The 21,392-nt window shown below is 47.2% G+C and overlaps 2 protein-coding genes across 2 annotated transcripts in view; both read right to left on the bottom strand.

Annotated features, from left to right (window-relative positions):
- Positions 1-637: 637 nt before the first annotated feature.
- Positions 638-7,982, bottom strand: LOC123022256 (borealin-2-like). Its single transcript, XM_044427862.1, has 10 exons — positions 7,856-7,982; positions 6,971-7,099; positions 6,112-6,152; positions 5,071-5,131; positions 4,794-4,870; positions 3,701-3,768; positions 3,303-3,410; positions 2,246-2,375; positions 1,654-1,740; positions 638-685 (listed from the first exon to the last, which is right to left on the bottom strand). The coding sequence occupies exons 1-10, from the start codon at positions 7,980-7,982 to the stop codon at positions 638-640; spliced, it is 876 nt and encodes a 291-aa protein (XP_044283797.1).
- Positions 7,983-10,689: 2,707 nt separating this feature from the next.
- GPT2 (glutamic--pyruvic transaminase 2) overlaps positions 10,690-21,392 on the bottom strand; it is a 31,770-nt gene continuing 21,067 nt past the window's right edge. Inside the window, exons 5-11 of the mRNA XM_044428005.1 lie at positions 18,314-18,557; positions 16,650-16,729; positions 16,402-16,538; positions 15,155-15,329; positions 14,524-14,679; positions 13,973-14,085; positions 10,690-13,840 (exon numbers count right to left, since the gene is read on the bottom strand). Of these exons, the coding sequence (XP_044283940.1) occupies positions 13,750-13,840; positions 13,973-14,085; positions 14,524-14,679; positions 15,155-15,329; positions 16,402-16,538; positions 16,650-16,729; positions 18,314-18,557 (996 nt within the window). The 3' untranslated portion in view covers positions 10,690-13,749. The remainder of the gene's footprint in view (positions 13,841-13,972; positions 14,086-14,523; positions 14,680-15,154; positions 15,330-16,401; positions 16,539-16,649; positions 16,730-18,313; positions 18,558-21,392) is intronic.

Below are 21,392 nucleotides of genomic sequence, written 5' to 3'. Positions count from 1 at the left end.
TGCTCCAGCTGACTTGGGTGCACTGGAAGAAGCTGGCCAGCACCTATGGAGGGGACCGGGTTGCAAAGCAAGGAAGTAAATGATTACTTGAGGCACGGAAAAACCGTCATAAAGAGGTCAGATACCTGCTTTATGCCCTTCACCTATCACCAAAATCGGGTACATCAGTGAAGCCGAGAAAGATGGCAGCTTTGGAAAAATTATGACATTCACTGGCTTCAGTTGTTTTTTTCCCCAGAATGACTATTACTATACATCCAGTGCAGTATCTTTTGGGAGTATATAGTTGGCCTCTAAATAATAACACCCAAGGTACTGTTACTTTGAAGGCCATTGCACTGGTTTTCAAATACTGTTTTTAGAAAAGGATAAAAATACTTGTCTGAACGTGGACTGGATGGGAATGACTCATGCAATGCTAGTTGATTAAATTTCTTCCCTAACAATAAAGTCAGGGTTAAATCTTTTTATGTGCAGTAGAACAAACCCCACTAAAACAATTAACATTTAACTGAGAAATTAACAGAGAAAAAATAAGTTTAATAGGCAGTATATGAATAGTTAAAAATTCAGTTGCTTCTTACTAAAAACAACTTTTCAGGTTCCTTAGGTACAAGAAAGTTGCTTGCCAACTCCATCAACTTGACTTAACAGTTGCTTTTCCACAAAGGACCGTCAACTGGTTCTAAGAAAGAAAAAGAGACAAGATTACGTTGTTTAAAGTTGCAACCTTTCGAACCACCAAGTCATTTTTCCATGCCTTGGACAGAAAGGATGGGATCAGTCCTAGGCTTCACATATTAAGGGGCAGCATCAAGGCAAAATCCATTCCAAGTAGTTTTCCAAGCCACTGTAGTTGGAACCCTTCGTTTGGCTGTAATAAAAGGCTCCCGAGTGATGGCGCAAGAGAACAACCCAAGACGACTTTGGCATTTGTACCTATAAAAGTGGGGCCTAGTAAGGGACCAAGCCAGCCATCTCCTTTTCCTGGACCACCTTTTCCATTCCTGCCCCCTCTCTCCACTCAGCATTTTGTCATGCACAGTCCTCACTGGGCAGTTCTGGGGCTTTTTCGCCAAAGGTTTTGTCCTTCACCTTCCAATGCCTCCCCCGCCCCTTGAGTGTTCAAGCAGTGTAATTCCAAGAAGGAGCTTCTAGAGGGGAAAAATTGGGGCCTCTCTCCATCTCAGGACCAAATTCCACTCCGGAGCAGCTCACAGGGGCCCTATCCCTGTGATGGGTGGAGAGGGGCAGGGGCAGAATATCAGCATAATTTAGATCAAAAGCTGTGTTCCTGTCTTGAGATGCAGAAAGACATTTCAACCTTTTCTAGCAGAAAAACTACACAAATGCTGAGAATGCAGTACGTGATCAGTGGCTAGGAGAGGAGGTCAGGCTGTAACCCTCTAGAGAACCTGATGGACCAAAGTGGAACTCCAAGGAGCTTCAATTCGCCCCTTGGTCTAAGATTCCATATGCTTGCTAGATGGATTAGACTCATCCTTAAAATAGGATGTATTTCTTTTGCTTTAACGCATATTGAAGAGGACTGGGCTTGAAGAAATGCTCCGAAGAGGAAACCGGAGACATGCATCCATTTCTTCACCAGGAAAGAGCAGCCGTCTCCGAGAATTGCTTATTCTGCATACTCACGACAAGTGTGTGGATATGTTGGACGGTGTCATCATTTAATAGCTCCACGTTGATGTTCTGGAGGTCCTCGCCAGCTGAACAGAGAGTCTGCACATGAGCAGAGCATTATGGCATATATGCCACATGGAATAGATGTGCATAAAACTTCATAGACCAAGGGTCCATGCATTCCCTTTCTTGGACCTCACTCATAAAAGATGTTCTTACTTAGAAATGCATTAAGTTAAAATTCAATATTCTCATAACAAAATAATGACCTGTCCCGCATATAATAGTAATCCACTAGTTGTTAAATTCATGAATCATTAGGACCACTCACTGTACTACCAATTCACAGTTCCCCTTTGCACCTGATTGCTCACGCAATATTTCTAATCCAGAACACTGAGTTTGGGGACAAACAACCCAGAATTTGAAATCATGCTTCTTTCCTGGGGTTAGTTTTCCCCTCCTCCTGTTCAGAGGATGCAAATATTTATGGCTAACACGCAATAGCTATGCAAGACTTGCCTAGCAGGGCCCAGTGTCCTTATTTTCAAATTGTTTTCATCAAGCATAGCTTTGTTAGAGGCTTCCTTGGATGACACAATACCTGCCCATCCGCCAGAGGTATGTTGACAAAAGGGACATGTCTTTCAAGGGGCATGGAGGTGCTCCGGACAGACGTAGCCTGAATTCTCCCCGAGGCTGATGCACTTTTGGAAGGGACCCTCTGTGCAAACCTGGAAAGAAACCAGGGAAGAGTTGGACTTGATTTCACTTAAGTGCTTATTATTATTATTATTGTTGTTGTTATTGTTATTGTTATTGTTATTATTAGAACATTTCTATGCCGCCCCTTGCCGAAGCCTCGGGGCGGCTTACAACACAATAAAATACAATACAAAAATAACTATAAAATTAAAATTAATAATATAAATAAATAAGATAATATTATCAGGTCCTTGCAGCCAAGGAGGAAGATTGGCTCTGCAAGCAGCTTCCCTATAGTAATAACAAATGCAAATAGAAGTTGATCCAAAAAGGGGTCTCCAGACTTTTGGGATGGCTGTGCTGGAAGCTAAAAGGAGGAGGCTGAAGGCATTTAGGCTTTTCCTTCCAGAACCCAAGCCTACTTCTCTCTCCCTCACACCCCCAATTTCTTCCCCTTCCTACAAAGATCAGAGCAATGTAGACTGGGCTTAGCTAATCCTGTTTGATGGGGCAGATTGCACTGAGAGTCCAAGGGTGTGCAAGCATTGACACCCTGAGCAGCCCCGAGTTCCAAAATCACAAAGGAGCCAGTGCATTGCAGCAATTTGAGTGGGCCTCAGGAGATAAAGGTTCTAGTCCCCATTGGGACATGAGGCTGGTGACTTTGGGGCTATCACAGACTCTCCGCTTGCTTGCCTCATCAGGTTGCTGTGAAGGTAAAAAGGTAGGACTTGTAAATCACCTTGCAAGAGGCAAAAAGAAGGGATGTAATCGCAAGATCAGATCAGATCCTATTTACAAGGAAGAGAAGCACAGCAATGTGGGCACATCTTAGCTCAGCAGGAAAAATATTCATCTCGCATCTCCCTGGAAACCAGTGCAAGCACTTGAGCATCACGTTGTACAACAAAGTCTCCACGGTTTTGCTTTTAAAGAAGAGCCGCAGCAAGACTTACTTTCTTGAGCCTGCCAGGGGGCACTTGGAGGTAGAGACCGACTGCTCACGCATTGAAGCCGATCGCCCCAAAGTTCTTGCATTTGGAGTGGAGAACGCAGACACAGGCCTGATGGGACACAAGGGCCAGGTAAAGTTTGCGGCTGGCCTCCTCCCTTGCAAACATCTCTTCTTACAGGAAGATTTTAGGTGTGCTGATGGAAGCCTCCATCTTCCACACTCAGTGGGGGCTCAGCCACGGGCAGGGACTTTTCCCTGGTGGCTTCTCCTGCTGAGAAACCTCCTGCTGCTAAAGGCCCCTCCTTTCTTGGTGGACAGACATGTTCACCTCCCTCCACCAATTTACACCATCCCACAGAGAAGGCTGGCCAGCAGGCAATGGCATTGCTTTACTCCTACCTGGACAAAGGACCTTGCTTGCCCTTTGTGGTGGAAGCCAAGGAGGTCAGCGAATTGGCTTTAAATACCTGTCAAAAAATCAAGCCACGTGTGCTTATTTTATCTATCCCCCAGGCATCCTTGGGCAAGCTGGAAACATTTAAGTACTGAAGGTTACAAAAGAACAAATGTAAGCAAAAATGTAAGTTACACACAAGGATATCTTAGCATGCCACGACATGGAAATCCAGAATAAAAGCCATCTCCCAGCTGCACAGAAACAAACAGCCAGAAGACTGGAAAGCCTGGGGAGAGTTAAAGGGGACCTTGGACTGACATCACAGGAGTGTCAGAACAGCCTCTGGATAGGAGAGCTTGGGGAAAGTGTTCCAAGAGTCTTCTTGGTGCCACCACAGAGAAGACTCTTCTTCTCTGGTAGCAATCGTCCACCCGCTCCCTCAGCATCCGTTTCAGTACCAAAGCTGGTCTGAAACTGGGTGGGGAGCCACCTTCAGCCTATGGGACGTGCTGGGCACAGGTGACAGGTGAGGTCACAGCCGACTCCCCCACACAGGTAGACACCTCCGTTCAAACAGCATCAGCTCCCAGCTCAGCTCATCCGTGCAGATCAACCGGCAGGGCAGGGGCATATTCTCCTGATCTCCAAGCTGCACACAGAGAAAGCGCTGCTCTCTGGCATGCTTATGCCCATCCTGGGTTGCAGAGAGGACTCTGGAGCCACAAGGGCAGAGGGCCTTTTGCCTGTCTTCTCTCCTCCTCTGAACACCCGATTTCATCTGGGTGACCCAGTGCGGCTGCTGAGAGGAGATGGAGGGAATGGCGACCAACCAATGGCTGCAGATGAACTCCAGCAAGCCCACAGGTCCATCGCTGGAGGACCCAAGGGGGAAGGTGCTACTGCACTCCTCTTCTTCACAGGCCTCCCCACCACGTGGACAGGATACTGGACTGTGTGGCATTTGGCATGGGTGCAGGATCTTCACCGGAGTGTTTGGATGCAGTGCCTGCAGCAGACAGCGGTGCCTCCCAACTGGCAAAAAGCTCTCTGCCAAGAAGCCAGGATGGACATGACACAACACCTGTCCTCACGTACCTTTTGAGATGCTTTCTTGGCCTGCGTTTTGTTCCCCTCCTTCTCGTCTTTGTACTCCACAATGGTGGTGACCTTGACTAGAAGAAGGTATTTGGTCAAGTGTTACTTGGGCATAAGATTTGGGAGTTACTCCTGAGCAAGCCGCATCCATCTTCCCAGAGCCATGGCAGGATGCTCAGGCATGGACCACGAGAGCCACTGCTACGGCCATCTCTGCTGTGGCCCCTTGTATCTGCCAGACTACCAAAGCCATTTCTGGGTTTGAAGATCAGCTCACCTCGTTTGCTGTTTGTCCTCACTAACTTGGCCTGGGGAAGGTCTCCCACACCGCAGTCGTTCTGCCAGAGGCCGTAGGGGAAAAGCAAAGAAGTTAGGACCAGCTTTGCGCTAGCTGGATGCAAGGCATCGATCGCTAGGCTGTAAGCAAGCGACCAGGATGAGAACGGCTGCATGCATCTCGCAGTTGCAGACAAGCAAGGCCAGCAGATGCGTTACGGCCGGTGTTGTGGGCAGAGAGGGAAATCCACCTGGCCAATCACGAGCTTTCTCCGATTTGCATTTCTGCCTGCTCCCTTTGACCTTTAGGGGTAGCTCTGCATGGATGCATTTGGCGACCACTCAGGGGCCACCCTGAGCCCAGTTAGACAGACGAAGGCCTTCCGCTCTCCGTGCAGCCCAGCCAGCATGGGCGAGGCTGCTGGGGACAGAAGCCTTTCCCCTCGTCCCAGCGTGCAATGGGCTGAACCCTTTGTGGAGCTGCTCCTATCTTGCAGAGCGGAGCACCGAGACTAAAGCACGGGCAGCGATCGTGAGTTTGGCCCTCATGAGAAAATGTCTCCCCCTCTCACCCAAGCTTTCCCAAGATGGTTTTTAGTGATCAAGTCTATGGCCGATTTCTGAGTCAGATATGTATGCTTTGTTCCTTGCTTTTATGTATATCTCATCTCTTTTCCTACAAGGAAGCTTAAATAATCCTCTCCGTTTGATCTTCACAACAACCCTGTGAGGGAGGTTAGGCTGAGCATCAGTGACTGGTCCGAAGACACCCAGTCAGCTCCATGCCCAAGTAGGGGCTAGAACTGAGCCTCTAACTGCTACACCACTCTCTCTCTCTCTCTCTCACTGTAATGGATATTATTCCAATTCCTGTCCACAAGGGTGTCATCATCAGCACACTATTCTGGTAAGTTTTTTTTTCATTAAGTGTCAATATAAGCTTAAAGAGATCAATTAAATAAACCATGCTGAGATAGTTAACAGGGTTAGTGATTTATTTTTAAAGCTTTTGTATGGGTTGAAATCCAGGATGGAGACTTACGGCCTTCAGAACTGTGGCAGCAACAGCTTCTTCCTTGAGATCTGTGGTACAGGGACAGACCATTTAATTATATTTATATCCTCCTGTCTTGTTTTTTTTTCCTGCAAGGAACCCAAGGCAGCTTCCATAATCACCCTAGCCTCCATCTTATCCTCACAACAACCCTTTAAGGTAGGCCAGGTTGAGAGTGAGTGACTGGCCCAAAGCTTCGTGGCTGAGTGGGAATTAAAATGTGGGAGAGACAGCCAAACACTAAACTACTCCAGTTCTAGGAAACAGCTTGTTGCCAATTGATAGAATCTGTTTGCCTCTTACAGGTGAGATATTATTGAAGGCAAGGCCAACATGAAGTAGATCAGAATCTTCCAGCAGATTCCTGGGCAATCTATAGTGTATTTATATAGTATATTTTCTTAAAATAGCAATTACTTAAAGGTGTTCCTCACTGCAAGCTTGCAATTCTAGGCATGTTTAGTAGCATCAGGCCTCCGTGCATCCAATGGGTCATATTTTAAATATTGTAAGCTGTCCTGAGATTTTATATAATAGGACAGCATACAAAAGCTTTTAATAAATGAATAAATAATATTCTTACATACACCTGGACAGGACTGTGAGGTTGCTTAGGCTGCAGAAGTTAAGAAACTGGGGGTGTGAGGAGGGACAAGAAACAGCATTTTGTATGATAGGACAATAAGCCCCACTGAAATACAGAGCAGAAATTCTCAGACTGAGCTGAGGATGGTGGGGCCTGGCCATGCTGGCTAGGGAGCTGCAGGAGCCAGACTCCCGCACATCTGGAAGGCATCAGGAGGGCAGGATGCTGCCCCCGGGAGACGAAAGGCACAGGTGCAATTACCAATCAGGTCTTTCCTTCGCATTTTTCTCACGACCGTGGGCATCGCCAGCAGCTCTACTCTGAACGCTTTCTCAGCCACCTGCAGAAGCGAAGCGAGCTCTTTTTTCAAGTCTTGCAGGTTTTCCTTCGCTTCAAGTGAGTACAAGAAAAAGGCATTGTGATTAGGTTGCAATGAAGGTTAACTGCTGGGGACACGGGGGGGACTCATACGTCTCCAAATGACCCCCTTCGAAAGGGGGAGTGATGGAGTCAGAAGCAAACCAGTCCCACTCGGGGGGGGGGGCACCCCGGTTGAGGTTGCTTGCACCAGCAGCATCCTTTGCGTTTTTCAGAAAGACTTCAAAGGCCACAGGTGGCTTCATGGGGATGAAACTGGGATCACATCTCTCCAATTCTAGCATCCCTTCCTGCGAGGAAACTGCCCTCTTTGGAGAATCCACCTTTTTAGCAACGGGGCATTAAAAGCAAACTGTTTTACTCCAGCCCGTTGTGATGATAACGCTTTGGGCTTCGTGTGATGCAGAACTACACACGCTTCGCTTGTTTTCAAAATCAGGACTGGCGAGCAATCAGCGTTTGGTTTTCAGCTGGTTTTGCTCTTACTTGCGGAGAAGAGGCAGCAAGGGAGCGGGGAGCGCTGGCCGAGTGCTTCGCAACTAAAATAGCGCACAAGGCTGTCTCAGGACGGCTAAATCCAGGACCTCAAAAAAGCTAGTTACGCCGTCACATGCGACACTTCGTAAGTGAAGCGTCGCGCTAGAGCAACCGCAGCTCGCTTTTCCCAGGAGCAGCTGCCTGTTCGAGATTTGGGTACAGGATGGGAAGCAGCGGCTCCTCTTAGGAAGGGCTGGAAAAGAGCCCCTTCGCCCCCTCCCCAAGCCTCACCTTGGTGGTCGAAATCCCGCAGAAACAGGCTGATCCGCTGGTCCCTCTGCTCTTTGCTTAAGAGGCTCCGATCCGGTTCCACTCCGGAGTCGCCGCTGCCTTCTTCTAACCGCTTTCTAAGAGCCATCGCAGCGTGGGGGGCGCAGCAATGGGGCCAAGGGGGAGCTTTATCGCAGCGCCACGCCCTGCCTGTGGACGCGCCCACGCCAAACCAGGTAGGGGGAGGCCCGATTGGTGGAACAGGCCACACCTCTCCTTGGGGAGGGCTGGTCTGGCGAGCAGGATCGGGGCCCGGAGCGGGGCAGCCCGGCTTCCTGGAGGGGCGGCTGCGGAAGGCGCAGTCCTCGGCCGAGCGGCCCTGAGACACGAGCTCCCCGCAAAGCCATCCCGGCCAGGGTGTCCCCTTTATTCCTGGCACGGCATCCGAGCCTTTGGGCAGGTGCACCTTGATGGATGGATTGGCTGAGCATCACAATTTATTGACCTCGGGGCTGTTAACCAGGCATCCAGGTGCCTTAGCGCGACTTCGAACAGGGCGAATAAGGCCAGTAAAAGCAATGGAGTGGCGAAGGCCCCGTGTGTGGAAGGCCGAGCTGAAAAGATGGAAAGGCAAACACGAGCAGTGGTTAAAGGCATAGGTGCCCTGTCCGCGTGGCCCCAGGGCTAAGGGTATTCTCAGGAGAGCCTGTCCTAAGAGACCTAAGCTTTAAAGGGGTCCGTAAATAGGGTGGGACTGGCAAGAGTTATTGGTTCTGTTAATTCCATGGGCTCTCCATGTTTGCAGGCAGCATCGGTTGGTAGTAATCATTTGCATGGTGAGTAAAAATTGCCTTTAACATATTGCACAAGACCAAGCAGGTCAGGTAGGAACAGCTGTTGCATGGCATGATATCAGTGAACTTGGGATGTGACTACAATTCCCATCAGCTTCAGCCAGCACATGCAGTAGTTGGGCTGATGGGTGTTGTGGCAAAACATCTGGAGAGCATTTGGCTGTGAAAGGCTAACACAGAATAGCTTTCCAAGTGCCTCATGCCAGTGTTTGGAAGCACGAATGCTGTGAGGTGCATTGCTGGAATCCAATTATCTTATGCCGCACTCCTTTTATTTACTTATTTTATTTATTTTTGCACTCACATGCTGCCAACTAACCCAAAAGGAACCTCTAGGTGGCTTACCTTTCTATCTACTTGCATGTGTGTGCTTTTGAGCTGCAAGGTTGGCAGGAGCTGGGATGGAGCGACAGGCGCTCACCCCGTCTGCGGACTTGAACTGTCAACCTTTCGATCAACCAGTCCAGAGGCTCAGCGGTTTAACCCACTGCGCCACCTGCATCCCTTAATCAAAAACACAAATCTTAAAAACAATAAAACGATGAAGACATCATCCTTCATGTCCTTTCCCTGGGTATAAGTCTAACTGAACTCAGTGGGGCCTACTTCTGAGTAGACATGAAATATGTTCTTTTGAGCAAAGTGTGGACAGGACTTGGTGTGGGCTCTCTCTCAGATCCCTTTGCCATTTTGGAATTTGTTCCGCAGGGAAAATTGCTGTTGGACAAGTGTCTTCAGGCTGCAGAAAGGTGGCCTAGGCTGCATCTTCAAAGTTGCCTCTGCGGCAAACCCCAGGTGTTTACTTCAGTGGAAGCCCTGCCTTGGGACTCTCCAGTGTGAATTTGGGATCTCCAGCCTCATCTAGGGCATCCTCATGCACTTTTTTAAAGGGACAGCAGAATGATTCTTGCAAAAAGGAAGAGCTTGGCCAGGGCTCCTTGCCATAGGACAAAACTCCGACCAGGAAAGGGCACCCGTGCTGTGCGTGTGGGTGACCGTGCCACACTTTTGCATGTTGAAAGTCTGCTTCTTCAGCAAGTGAAGATCGCTTCCGTGTTGGAGGTTTTTGCTATCTTGTTGAGAGCCAGGGAGGTAGAGTGGTTAGAGGGCTGAACTGGGACTGTGGAGGCCTGGGTTCTATGCTCTGTGATCCCTGGGAGGCTGGGAGCCAGCCTGACCTGCCTCACGAGGCTGCTGTCGAGAGGAGGAAGAGGATCCTCTGCGTTGACTTGGGCTCCTCGCAAGAAGGAAAAAAGGTGGAGTATAACAATAAAAATGCAGTGAAATTACAGACCTGATACTGTCATTACAGATTTTCTTTTTTTTTGCCACTCTGACAATGCACACTCTAGTTTTCTCTGTTAAAAAAGCCAGGGAATCAAGTGGTTGTATGATGAGTTCATAGAGATTCATGGCCAGGTAGTATGAATTTAACTTCTTGAAGTTCAGACTATTTGCAGGTCAAGTCTTTCCCTCTTCCCCATCCCCCAATGCATCCTCTTCCAGCTCCTCTTCTTCCTCTAGGCCTCTGCGCTCTGTAGATGTGGCCATCCGTCACCTCGAGTGTAAGTGCTACACCTGTTCTGCAGTCATGGCACCCCAAAATAATCAGATTTGTAGTAAGGGCGAACTGGCCAAGACACACACACACCTTAAGGGAATAGTTTTCCCCTGAGCAGACTTGAGCAGAGGTACCGGTACTTCCGTGGATGCAACAAGGCCATACTCAAAGAGAACCGCAGCCTTGGTTACTCCATGAACAGGTAGGACACAAAATGACCATTGGAGAAATGATCTAGAAAGTTTCAAGCAGTGCAAGGCTCAGCCGGTGAGTAACCCTGTGGCCTCCAGATGACTACAGTTTCCATAATCAGAATTGACCATGCTAGGTAGAGCCAATGGGAGTTGAAGTCCAAAACATGTGGAAAAGACCAGGTTGCTGACCACTGCCAGGTGCCCATGTTCTCAGTGAAAACATCAGTTCTCAAAAGATATAATAAATTGCTTTTCAATAGTTTTTATTTAGTTCTTGAAGTTGTAGGTACATTTAAAAAGTTATCTGAGGAGCACCTGTAGGAAAGAAACCTACGAGCATGCGTCAGAGTGTTTAATAGTTGCCCATTATTTTAAGGACAAATAAAAATGAGAAGAACATCAGTGTAGCAATTCTCCTGTTTCTTCGGCTGCAATCCCCAAACCCTTTTTTGGGAAATATTATCCACTGAGCTCAACTCCGTGACAGGTTTCCAGCACAATCAAGTTAAGCTTTATCTCACTGTAGAACATACAGACATGACAGATCAACACTATTACAACTGAATTGACACGTCATTCTCCAAGGTGCAGGAAAAAACCATACATTCTCTCTTGCAGTACCAAAAATCAAAAGGCACCATAAGAAGATCGTTTAGAAAATGCAGTGGAAGGCAGGTCAGTATCCTTGATTTTAGAAATAAACTATTAGGATTGCTGTCCCTCTTTTTAAAAGACACGTGGGGGGAATCAAACCTTAAGAATACACCTGCAAATGAGTTGTTTAGAAACATGTAAACCTTGCATTGTTTTCAGGAACACTGGGTATAAACACAAGGTAAATATAAAACCCATTAAGACTACTAATATTACCCCCCACACAAACACACCCACCTACCCCTTCCCAAAACCCATGAAAAAAATCTGCACTTACAAAAATATTTTTAAAAGATCTTGTAATTGCCACGAGCACAGAGTTCTCTTGCTACAGGTTCAGGTATGGCAGTCCCTCCTAAGCAGTGGGCCTCTAGGTCAGAGGGAAAAGCTCAATCGCTTTGGGATTAATTTTCGACCAACATGCTCTGCAAGTAAAACCGACCACAGCTTAGCCTCCCTCTGCTCCATCAGCGCTTAGGAAGCCATGCCAGGAACAGGGCGACAGAAGGCTTCGTCCTGTTTCGGCCTCCTGTCCTCCTGTGGGGCCGACAGGATGGCATAGTTAGGGGACAAAAGGATTAAAAAGCAGCCCTGGTCCGGATGTTCTCAGAGCCGGTGTTGGACAATGGGCTTGTGTGGCTACTAAGAATTCATCAGTAAGACAGCTATTTGCCTCTTTCAAATTCCTCTCTGCATTTTTCAAGGTGATGACCAGCCTGGTTCCGTGAGATGCTTAGGACGTCAGGGCCCATCAGCTTCAGCCAGCATGGCCCAAGGTCAGGTGTTGCAGGCCAAAACATTCTGGGAGAGCACCAGGCTGTTAAATGGAAGCTCACTAGGATTCACTCCCTGTCAGGGTGTCCAGGATTGTGGTCCTAGTCAAGCATCTAGTCTCCAACCAATGGACCCACCCGTTTTAATCTTCTCCCCCTTTCTGGAACTTGGGCAAAACATTAAGCCAAGTTGATAAATAAGACTGAAATATGATCAGCGGAGAAATGTCCTTCCAACATATCGTAACCTCTCCCAGATGGACCAACACGGAAGGGCTTACTACGAAGCGCAATGAATGGGGGACAGAGTAGCAGTTGGGGGTGCTTGTCAGTTTTGTTTCGACTGAAGTCAAAATGAGCAACGCAATGGGACGATGTTACAGTGCAAAGCTAGACTTACCGAAGGAGACCAAAATGCGTGATGACTTCTGCGACAAATCAAATGCTACAGCTGCTTATTATTCAGACTCATTGCAAACATCCTGGGCAAACCATTTCTAGCCTTTTGGAAGCTAGAAATATAACCCACTGCAATGGAATGGAATGGAATGGAATGTTTTTCACAGAACCTCCAGCTGGATTAAAGCTGCGGTCCTGAAAGGGGGCTCAAAATTTGGACAAGGATGCCAGCTTGCCCGGCAGGGCAAAGCATCATCAGTCCCCCAGGATACTGAAGCGAAGGACAGCTCTCTGCTAAAAACAAAGCGAAACAAAATGGCAGTCCATCGGACATACTGGCAAGCTTCCTCCAACATCAGCATTTTCGGTCCTGCTAAGCTGGCCTTCAGAGGAGAGTGAAGAATGCTCGCTTCTCTGTCTAACGACCGCAGTATTTCTGAAGCAGGATCTAGCCAAATGCAGATAGGGCTGCACTATTCTAACAGGATCTGTACTTCCCCTTGTTTCTACGCACCCCTTGTTTTCGTCTTGCTTTTTTTAAGCTCGTGCTCGTAAACAAAAAGATTCCCATTATTCTTTTCCATGCAAAGACTCTGGTGCTACAGTCTACATGCTGGGCCAGCAATACTCATTTGGTTCTCCTGGGCAACGTTTTGGCCTTTTCTTAATACTGAAATGGAAAATCTTGACGCATGCCTCTTGCCTGCAGGCTGGGAGCTGGCTGGCATTCTGCTACAATGCACATTCTTCGGGATGGAAGCAGGCCGGAAGGGCAGGAGGGCCATCAGTATCTGTCCCCGGCCTATAGTTGGGTGTAATGCTCAAATAATGCATCTAAACATCTGCAGCAATCCAGAAAAGCAGTTGCAATCCAGAAAAGCAACATCTCTGTGCAGCCTCATCAAATATAAGAGGCAGGAGTTGCAGAAGAACGTGGACAAACGCTATGCTGCTCTAGTCCCTCCAAATCCTGCAGTTTTTAAAACAGTTCTGGTAAAAAGGGATTTTTTCTAGATGTGTATTGTTGTTTTTGACCCCATAGAAGGGTGCTCATTGACACTAAACTGCCAGCTAAGGCAAGCTTTGCTTCCATTATTTTAAGAACAAAGGTAGATTTTTGCTATCTCACTGTTTTCAAGCGGTAACCGAGTCAACTGTTCTTACTAAGGCCTCCCTTTTCTTCCTTCACCAGGCCAGCCTGCCGAGAATGCAAGTTTGGATCAAGGCACAAAATCATCCTCCCCCCACACCCAATTCCTGCCCTTATTTCCATTTCTTTCCATAAAATCAAAACAGCGTGTGATAGTCCACAGTAGATGCTTGAGCCAGATGAACTCAGTTTTACAGCTGGGTCTTTAGCTATTCCACTGTGGATGTGATTAAAGGAGATTTTTAAAAATCATTTTTTCTTTCACAGCTTTGTCTGGCTTTCCAGATTGACTCCAGAAAGGGAGAAAGAGAAACACAGTCTTTGTTTGGTTTAAGAATATTCTTTCAGAAATTTTATGTGGAAGTCTTTCACTTTTTCCAGCAAGATCTTCAGCTTCTCTACTGGAGGGAGAATGGTCATCCTGTGAAAAGAGCAGAAACTTTTAGAACAGGGTGCAAAGAGACTGTGGCATTAGAAAGGAAAATGAAGGCAATAGCTCAGCTTGCTGCAGCTGCTGGAAACCGGCTTGACTACCAAGCCACACAGTACCCACCGAAAGTGGTAAGTTCCTTCTCTTTGGCCAAACCCACTTCCAGGAACGACACAAATCCCTGTTTCCTCCAGAAGTTTCATACAGTAGAACATGTCAGGAGCCATTTTATGAGCCTGGAGGGATAAAATATCAGAATGACCTGTTGCATGTTCAGTGCAAAAGAAGCAACGTATTTCTTCCAGCATCTTAGTCTGTTTATTCCCAAATGCGTCTAATTTGGACATCTTCCTGGCAGAGACTCTCTGCAACTTTATGGGGTTTGTGGCTCAATCCTACATATGTCTAGGCAGAAAAAGGTACCCAAATTCTCAGCAAAAGTTGGCTCTTAACACTTTGAGACAATTAGGCTGAGCACACCCACCCTGTGAAGAATTCCTTTAAGGCAGTGAAAGGGGACTTGTGACTGTTCCTGAAAATCCAGAACTGCTTCTGTGAAAAAGCAGCCAACTCTTCCTTTAAGCCAGTACAGAAGCTCCGGAGAGCTTTGGTCATTAAGAAAACAATAATGGTGAAAGGGAAAGCAGAAAAAGTAATGCCGGAAGAAGTCTCACCTTTGCCGTCTCAATGGCCTTGGAAGGGATAAAGATCTGTGGAAAAGCATACATGGCTCCTTGAAGGGGGTTGCAGTGCATCCCTGGAACCTGGTTGAACGTGTCTTCTGCCAGTTTGGCTTTTTTGGCAAGGTTGCTCAAGACGGACTCCTTTTCCTATGTTGAGGGCAAGGGGACGGGAAACACAATGACCTCACACAGAAAGCCAACACATCCCCCAAGCCTGCACAAGGTGCTGTGACCCTCCAGGGAGCCTTTCTTGTGGCTCTTTCCCCCTTTATTTAGTTTTTTATTAACTAAAAGCTTTTCTAACCCGTCCACCACTAGCATCCTGGGACGGCTTTCCAAATTTACTGTCCTTCGCATCGTATCTCCTACTCTGCATCATCTTGGCTGGCAAGTCAAAGGGAAAGCACTCTTTTCGAAGAGTCAGGTGACTTGGTATTTTAATCTACACACATTTCAAGTGCGTCCATGTTTTTTCACCCACTTTCTAGGTTTTCCATTTCAGCTCCAATATTGAGCAATTGGGTATCTGCTGAAAAAGGTTCACTGATGCTTTCAGGAGGCAGGAGAAAGAGACTCCCTCTCTCAAACACACCCACCCAAGTACGTGCAGAAAGCAGCCCACCTTGATGAACTGTGCATACGATTCCTCCCCAGGTACTGGCGGGTTCACTACAATGTCCATAGCTGCTTGGCCCGAGACTGGCGGACACAGACGGACCGACAGGAGCTTCACAAGTTGCCCTTTAATGTCTGGATGCAAGTTAATCACCTCCATGTAGCCCCCTCTGTAACCACACCTGAGAGCAAGGGGGTGGTGCAGCAGCAGAAAGGCATGAAAAGAGGGGAGAAGAGGGGAAAATGCAGTCTGAACTTCTTGCAATAATGGCAAACCAAAGCACAGTATTTCTGCAGAGCAGCTTTCATGCAGGTGGGGGGTTTCCATGCGAACTCTGAGATTCTCAGGACAGAAATGGAGTCCAACATATCTGGAGCACACCAAGTCGGGAAATGCTACACTTTCTAGTTATTCTTTAGACACCAGGTTAACACATTTTTATTCTTCCAGGGATTTTAAGTAAATCTATTCTTTCAAGCACAGGTAAACTTTCTGTATGTTTCCCAGTTTAGGTACTGTTTTCCACCAGATTTGGAGGCGAATCCTTATGTCAAGTGCTATAATAACAGAACATATTTGCATTATGTAGGCTTTTTGTGCTAGTGGCCACCCTAAATTCCTTTTTCTTTTTTTAACCAAAAGGAAGAGGCTATGAGGACAGATGCTTTGGACTTCAATGACCACCAGTTCAAGCCAGCATGGCCAATGCACATGAATTCTGGGAGTTACAGTCCAAAACATCTAGAGTAGTAGTTTATTTAGTGTGGTTTGGTGATGTCTGTTGGACTGGGTAGCTGGGAGATCCGGTTCTAATCTGGATTAGACTCGGTTCTAATCCGGGTCTGGGTCTGGATCCGGGTTCTAATTCGGATTCACTTGGCCCATGAAGCTCACTGGGTGACTTTGGGCCAGCCACTCACTCCCAGTGTAACCTACCCAACAGGGTTGTTGTTGTGAGGGTGAAAATAGTGAGGAGAACTTGGGCTCCTTGCAAAGAGGAAAGGAGACTGGAGATGAATGGAGCGTAATAACAAGTGACCGTGATGACCTTCAGAATCGGAGTAGATGGAACAATGTTCTGGACTTCAACTCCCACAAGCCTTTGCCAGCATGTGCAGCGGTGAATGTTGGGGGCTGAAGTCCAAGACTTCTAGAGATTTAATTTCTGCCATCCCTTCCTTTATAGAAAAGAATGAGAATAGTCAGCTGTACACCCTTGTGACTAACACGAAGAAGAAGACTAGGAGACTTACTCGCCCATGTATCCTTTGGAGGTGGAGTGAAAAGACGCAAGTTCCACATTGTTATAGTAATCTGGTCCCATCTCGTAAAGGATCTTTTTGAAAGAATGAAACTGACAGTTTTTTGAATAGATGTTGTCTTGATATACCTGGATTATCAGAGAACACAAGTCTTTGTCTATGAGCAACCAACAGCTTGTATGCTTAAACAAAGGACATAAAGAAAATATGCAGATGGCTTCGTTTAATGCTTTTATTACCTCATCAGCCAGAAGAAAGAGTTTCTCCTCCCAGGCAAAATGTATCACATCTTCAATGCATTTTCTGCTTTGAACCTGACCTAAATGTGGAAGAGGAAACAAAGAGCTCTAATTTATCAACATTGTTACAATTATATGAGCTAGATTTCCCAAAGTACTTAAAGATGGAAGACTTCTAACAGTACAATCAAAAAGCATTCCTTCTTACCAGATTTTTTTCTGGTAACAAAAAAGCTTCACACATGTTGCATTTGCAAAACCAAACCCCAGACATTTCTGGGGAGGGGTTATAGAACTGCTAGCAAATGTACACATTCTCAAGCTGTGCATTTACACACACACACACACACACACACACACACAGAGAGAGAGAGAGAGAGAGAGAGAGAGAGAGAGAGAGAGAGAGAGAGAGCGCGCGCGAGCAGTTGCTTTGAGGAAGTTTATTGAACAGAAGCAAGAATTTAAAATGAATACTAATTTCTTTGGGGAAAGCAACTTGGGTGAAGGATTGTTCCTTAGATACAAGCATAATATGGATATTCTATGCTTATAAACCCTATGAACACCTTGCTTAGGTATCTTAACAGAGTTGTGAGCATGTGGGCTTGGTAGAAAGTCCTTTAGTACTGCAAAGTAAGCACAGTTGCTAAATGGAGACCAGCTTTCCTTCCTCCTTTCCTACCTAGACATGGATTCCTAAGGCTGCATCCGTTACCTCAAAGGTGCCATTAACAGAATTTATTCAGCTGCAAGAACAAAATTAAACGTTTGAACAAATCTGGAAGGCATTTATCCCTCATTCGAAAAGAGAATTCAATTGGAACATGGATAAATATAGACCTTTTGCATTATCCATGTAATTGGTGGATGTGGACACTGGTTCATTATGACTCCATTAGGAAAGCTGAGAAAGTTGGGAAGACTTGGGCTGGAATTCCACATTTTGAGACGGCCCGGTCTTCCAGTTCCCAGCTTTTCCTAGCTGAACTTCTGCTTGTCTAACCTTGTGTGGGTTTGTGTTCTCAGAAGGACCGGTGGAGGGTAGTTGTTCAGAATTATTATCTATGCCTATACATTTGGCAGTACATTTGTGTCTTATTCCTAACACGTTTTCTACCTCTGTATATTTAGAATGGTTCCTTTGAAAGGAAAGATGGAAGATGGAAATGTTACAGATATTACAGATTTTACAGATATGTAAAATGTTACAGATATTACATTTTTGTATGTAGCCAGTGTGGTATAGTGAGCCAGTGTGGTGTGTGAGCCAGTTGTACTGAGCCAGTGTGGTGTAGTGGTTAAGAGCATGCAACTGGGACTCAGACAATCTGGGTTCTAGTCCCTGCTCAGCCACGGAGCCAGCTGGGTGACTTCGGGCCAGTCACAGTCTCTCAGCCCAACCCACTTCACAGGGTTGTTGTTGTGGGGATAAGATGGAGGAGGAGAATGATGTAAGCTGCCTTGAGCACTTTGTAGGAAAAAGGCAGGATATAAACTGAAAAACAAATAACTAAATAACTAAATAACTAAATAATAGATATTGCTTGGGCCTTCAAAAACTCTTGGGTTGAAGGTAGTGGGATCTCAGGATGAAAGGCATCTCTAGAAGAACACTTACAGAAGAGTGGCGCCCAGGGAAGCAGCGGGGTGGGTGTTCTGCATACCTGTGGGATTTCCTGGATTAATGATGCACAGGACCTTTGGACTGCAGTACGCCTTGGCCTCGTTCAAGGACCGGCGAAGCTCATTCACGTCCAGGGCCCAGCAGTTTTCTTCGTCAAGGTAGTAGCTCATCTGAACAGCATCCAGCTCTGAAATGACTGCCGAATACAAGGGATACTGGGGGATTGGGATCATCACACCGGTTCGAGATCTTCCCCCTCCGGACACCAGGAGTTTTAGAATAGTCTGGGGAAGCAAGGAGGATAATTTATTGTATTTGGCAAGTTTCAATCTTCTTTTCCTTCCCCACTACAAATGAAAAGCACTGATCTGTTCCAGTAAGATTTTGCAATGTTCTTTAAAGCACAGAAACAGAGAAACAGAGCGAGTCAGAAGGGGTCTCCCGGGCCATCTAGTCTGACCCTCGGCTCCAGCCAGCTCCGCTCACGACATGCCCACCAAAGCATAAGAAGAGCCATGTTGGATCAGACTATGCATCCAAGTAGTCCAGCATTTTGTTCGTCCAGTAGCCAGCTAACTGCTAGTAGAAAACCCACAAGTATTTATTATTAGATTTATATCCCACCTTTTCTTTTCTTTTTTTAAAGAATGCCAGGTGGCTAACCCTGGTCCTCCATGAATTTGCCCAATCCCCTTTTAAATCCATCCAAGTTAATAGCCATCGCTCCATCTCGGGGTCATAAATCACACAGCTGAACCATGTGCCATGTGCAGAGCAAAGTCTGTCCTTCTGCCTGCCTGAGACCTTTCAGCCTCACGCCTCCTTCGAGTTCCAGAATTATGCAGGAAGCAGAAAGGTCTCCTTATTCAATTTCTCTGCACTGCGTAATTCTGAACATTCCTTATCACATTTCCACTTATTTATTTACTATTTAACAACTTTGTTTACCGTCACAATAGCCACAGGGCTCTCTGGATGGTTTACACAATAACATTAGAAGCAGCTACTTTAAGAAGTAACCAAAATATGTGCTTTGACAGGGTTCCTTCCACAGCCCTATTCTTGGCCCTGTCCATATCTCACATACTTTCACATTCACATCCTTTACTGGGACCCAGAGCTAAACATCTCCCTGAGGTACTAAAAGAAGAGTGGCTTGACTGGAAGTTTTAAAGCCCCTCGCCAGCACTGTTTTGAAGGTCAGTTTCCCCTTAAAGGGAGGGACTGTAGTTTCTAAATCTTCACTTATACTCATGTACCCAGCAAGGGGCAGCCAAAGGGTTAATGCATCTAAAAGTGACGCTAATGCATAGCCATTGATATGACAGCCATTCCTGGTCTTGCCTGCCTAACCCTCTTCCAAACTGACGGCCTTCTTGCAATACTGAATTCTACACGTACGTGCTTTCCCTTGCTTTGAATCTCCCACCCCTCATCTTCAGTGGGTGACCCCAGGGTTTCACACTTATGAGAGGGAGAACACCAGCACCCGACTGGTTTTCTCTGTGCTATGAATCGTTTGCATGCAAAATTTTCAAGGCCATGTGCTGCTAACATGGGCAACTGGGATTAAGCAGGCTGGCAAGCAAATTTGTGGGCTAAAAGCTTTTGTGACTCTCACAGTGGATGGCCATGGGCTTAAATGGCTTTTAAAAGGGGATTAGACTAATTAATGAAGGAGGAACTAGGGCAGTTATGTAGAACCTCCATGTTCAGGAACAGGATGTCTGTGAATACCAGTTATGCAGAGGGGAGTGCACAACAACAGAGTGGAAACTCCTTTCTTCAGAGCTTCTGCAAAGCATGAGGCTGTCCACTGTTGGAAACAGGATGCTGGGTTTAGATGGGTCTTTGCTCTGATCCAGCAGGGCTCTTCTTTTAATAAATATCACATGCCAGGTACATCCTAGCCCACAACTGAATCTTGGCAGCAGCTGACAGCTGCGGATACGTGCGCTTCGTGTCTGCCTTTTCCTGCTATACGTTCTGGAGAAGGGATTTTGCTTCATCGGGCAGAAAAGGAAGAACAAGCCCGGCCCACTGTGGCGAGGTGCGCATTGTGTGAGCACGTCCGACTGCAGCCGACCAAGGTTTGCACATCCAGCCCTTGCCCGGCAGCCAGCCCAGAGGCTGCGTGCGCTGGAAGGATCGCCAGAACTGCAGGACCCAGAAGGCTGCAATACCAAGCCGCGCCAGCGGATGGCATTTTAATGAAGTTTTTGCAAGGCAGCAAAAACGTCCTGGTATGGATAAAAAAAATGGGGTGGAGGAAAGGAGCAGGGACAGCACAGCAAGTGCTGATGGACTCGCTTCAAAGCAACCCCACGAGAAACCGTGTGCATTGGAGCGCAGACGGGTTTGCTGCTGAAGGTCAACCAATGCTGCCTCTTGGCAGCCCTGCCTGCGGGGTGACCCAGTCCAAGCGGGAGGACAAGGGGCGAGAGCTGGGAGGGCTGGTTCCGGGTCAGAGAGCAACAGGCTTCACTCCCCCTTTCCTGCCCTACCATCCCTCAATGTACTGGACAAAAGCACTTTTTCCACCGAAAGATTCTCCCATGCCCCCATTTGTGAGCCAGATCAGTATATAGAGAGGCCGGGCACCAAAAAACATGGAATTCACTAGCCTGGAGAAGACTGGAGCAGCACTGGAAGAAGACTGGAGAAGACCTGCGGCCCAATGTCAGGGCAGGGCGATAGCTTAGTGGGAAGGTGCATGATTCAGTCCTAGGTAGGCTGGAAAACCTGCTGGAGGCAGCTTCTGGTCCCGTGTCAGGCTGGGTGCCTTGTGTCCAGCTTGCACGAGCGAAGGCCAGGGATGCTAATGGTTTGGGCCGCCCATGCAGCTAAGAAAGCGCTGGTGTCGTCAGCACTCCAATGGCGGCTGGTAAATGGGAAGAGCAAGTGTTGGCTTGTCCCATATTCCGGGGCGAGGAACCTGCGGCCCTCCAAGAGGGGCTACAATCCCAGGCCTGCCCATCCTCAGTCCCTGGGAAGGGGCCGTGGCTTGGAAGAAGAGCCCCTGCTTGGCAAGCAGAAGGTGTCGAGTTCCAGGTGTGGCCGGAAATATTCCTGCCCGAAGCCCTGCCAAGCCACTGCTGCCGGTCAGTGTCAAAAACACT

Source organism: Varanus komodoensis, unplaced genomic scaffold (assembly GCF_004798865.1).
Source record: "Varanus komodoensis strain SLA01 unplaced genomic scaffold, ASM479886v1 scaffold19, whole genome shotgun sequence".
Lineage (NCBI taxonomy): Eukaryota > Metazoa > Chordata > Lepidosauria > Squamata > Varanidae > Varanus > Varanus komodoensis.
Note: the sequence above shows the minus strand (reverse complement) of the source record. Positions and strands in the feature narration are given on the sequence as shown.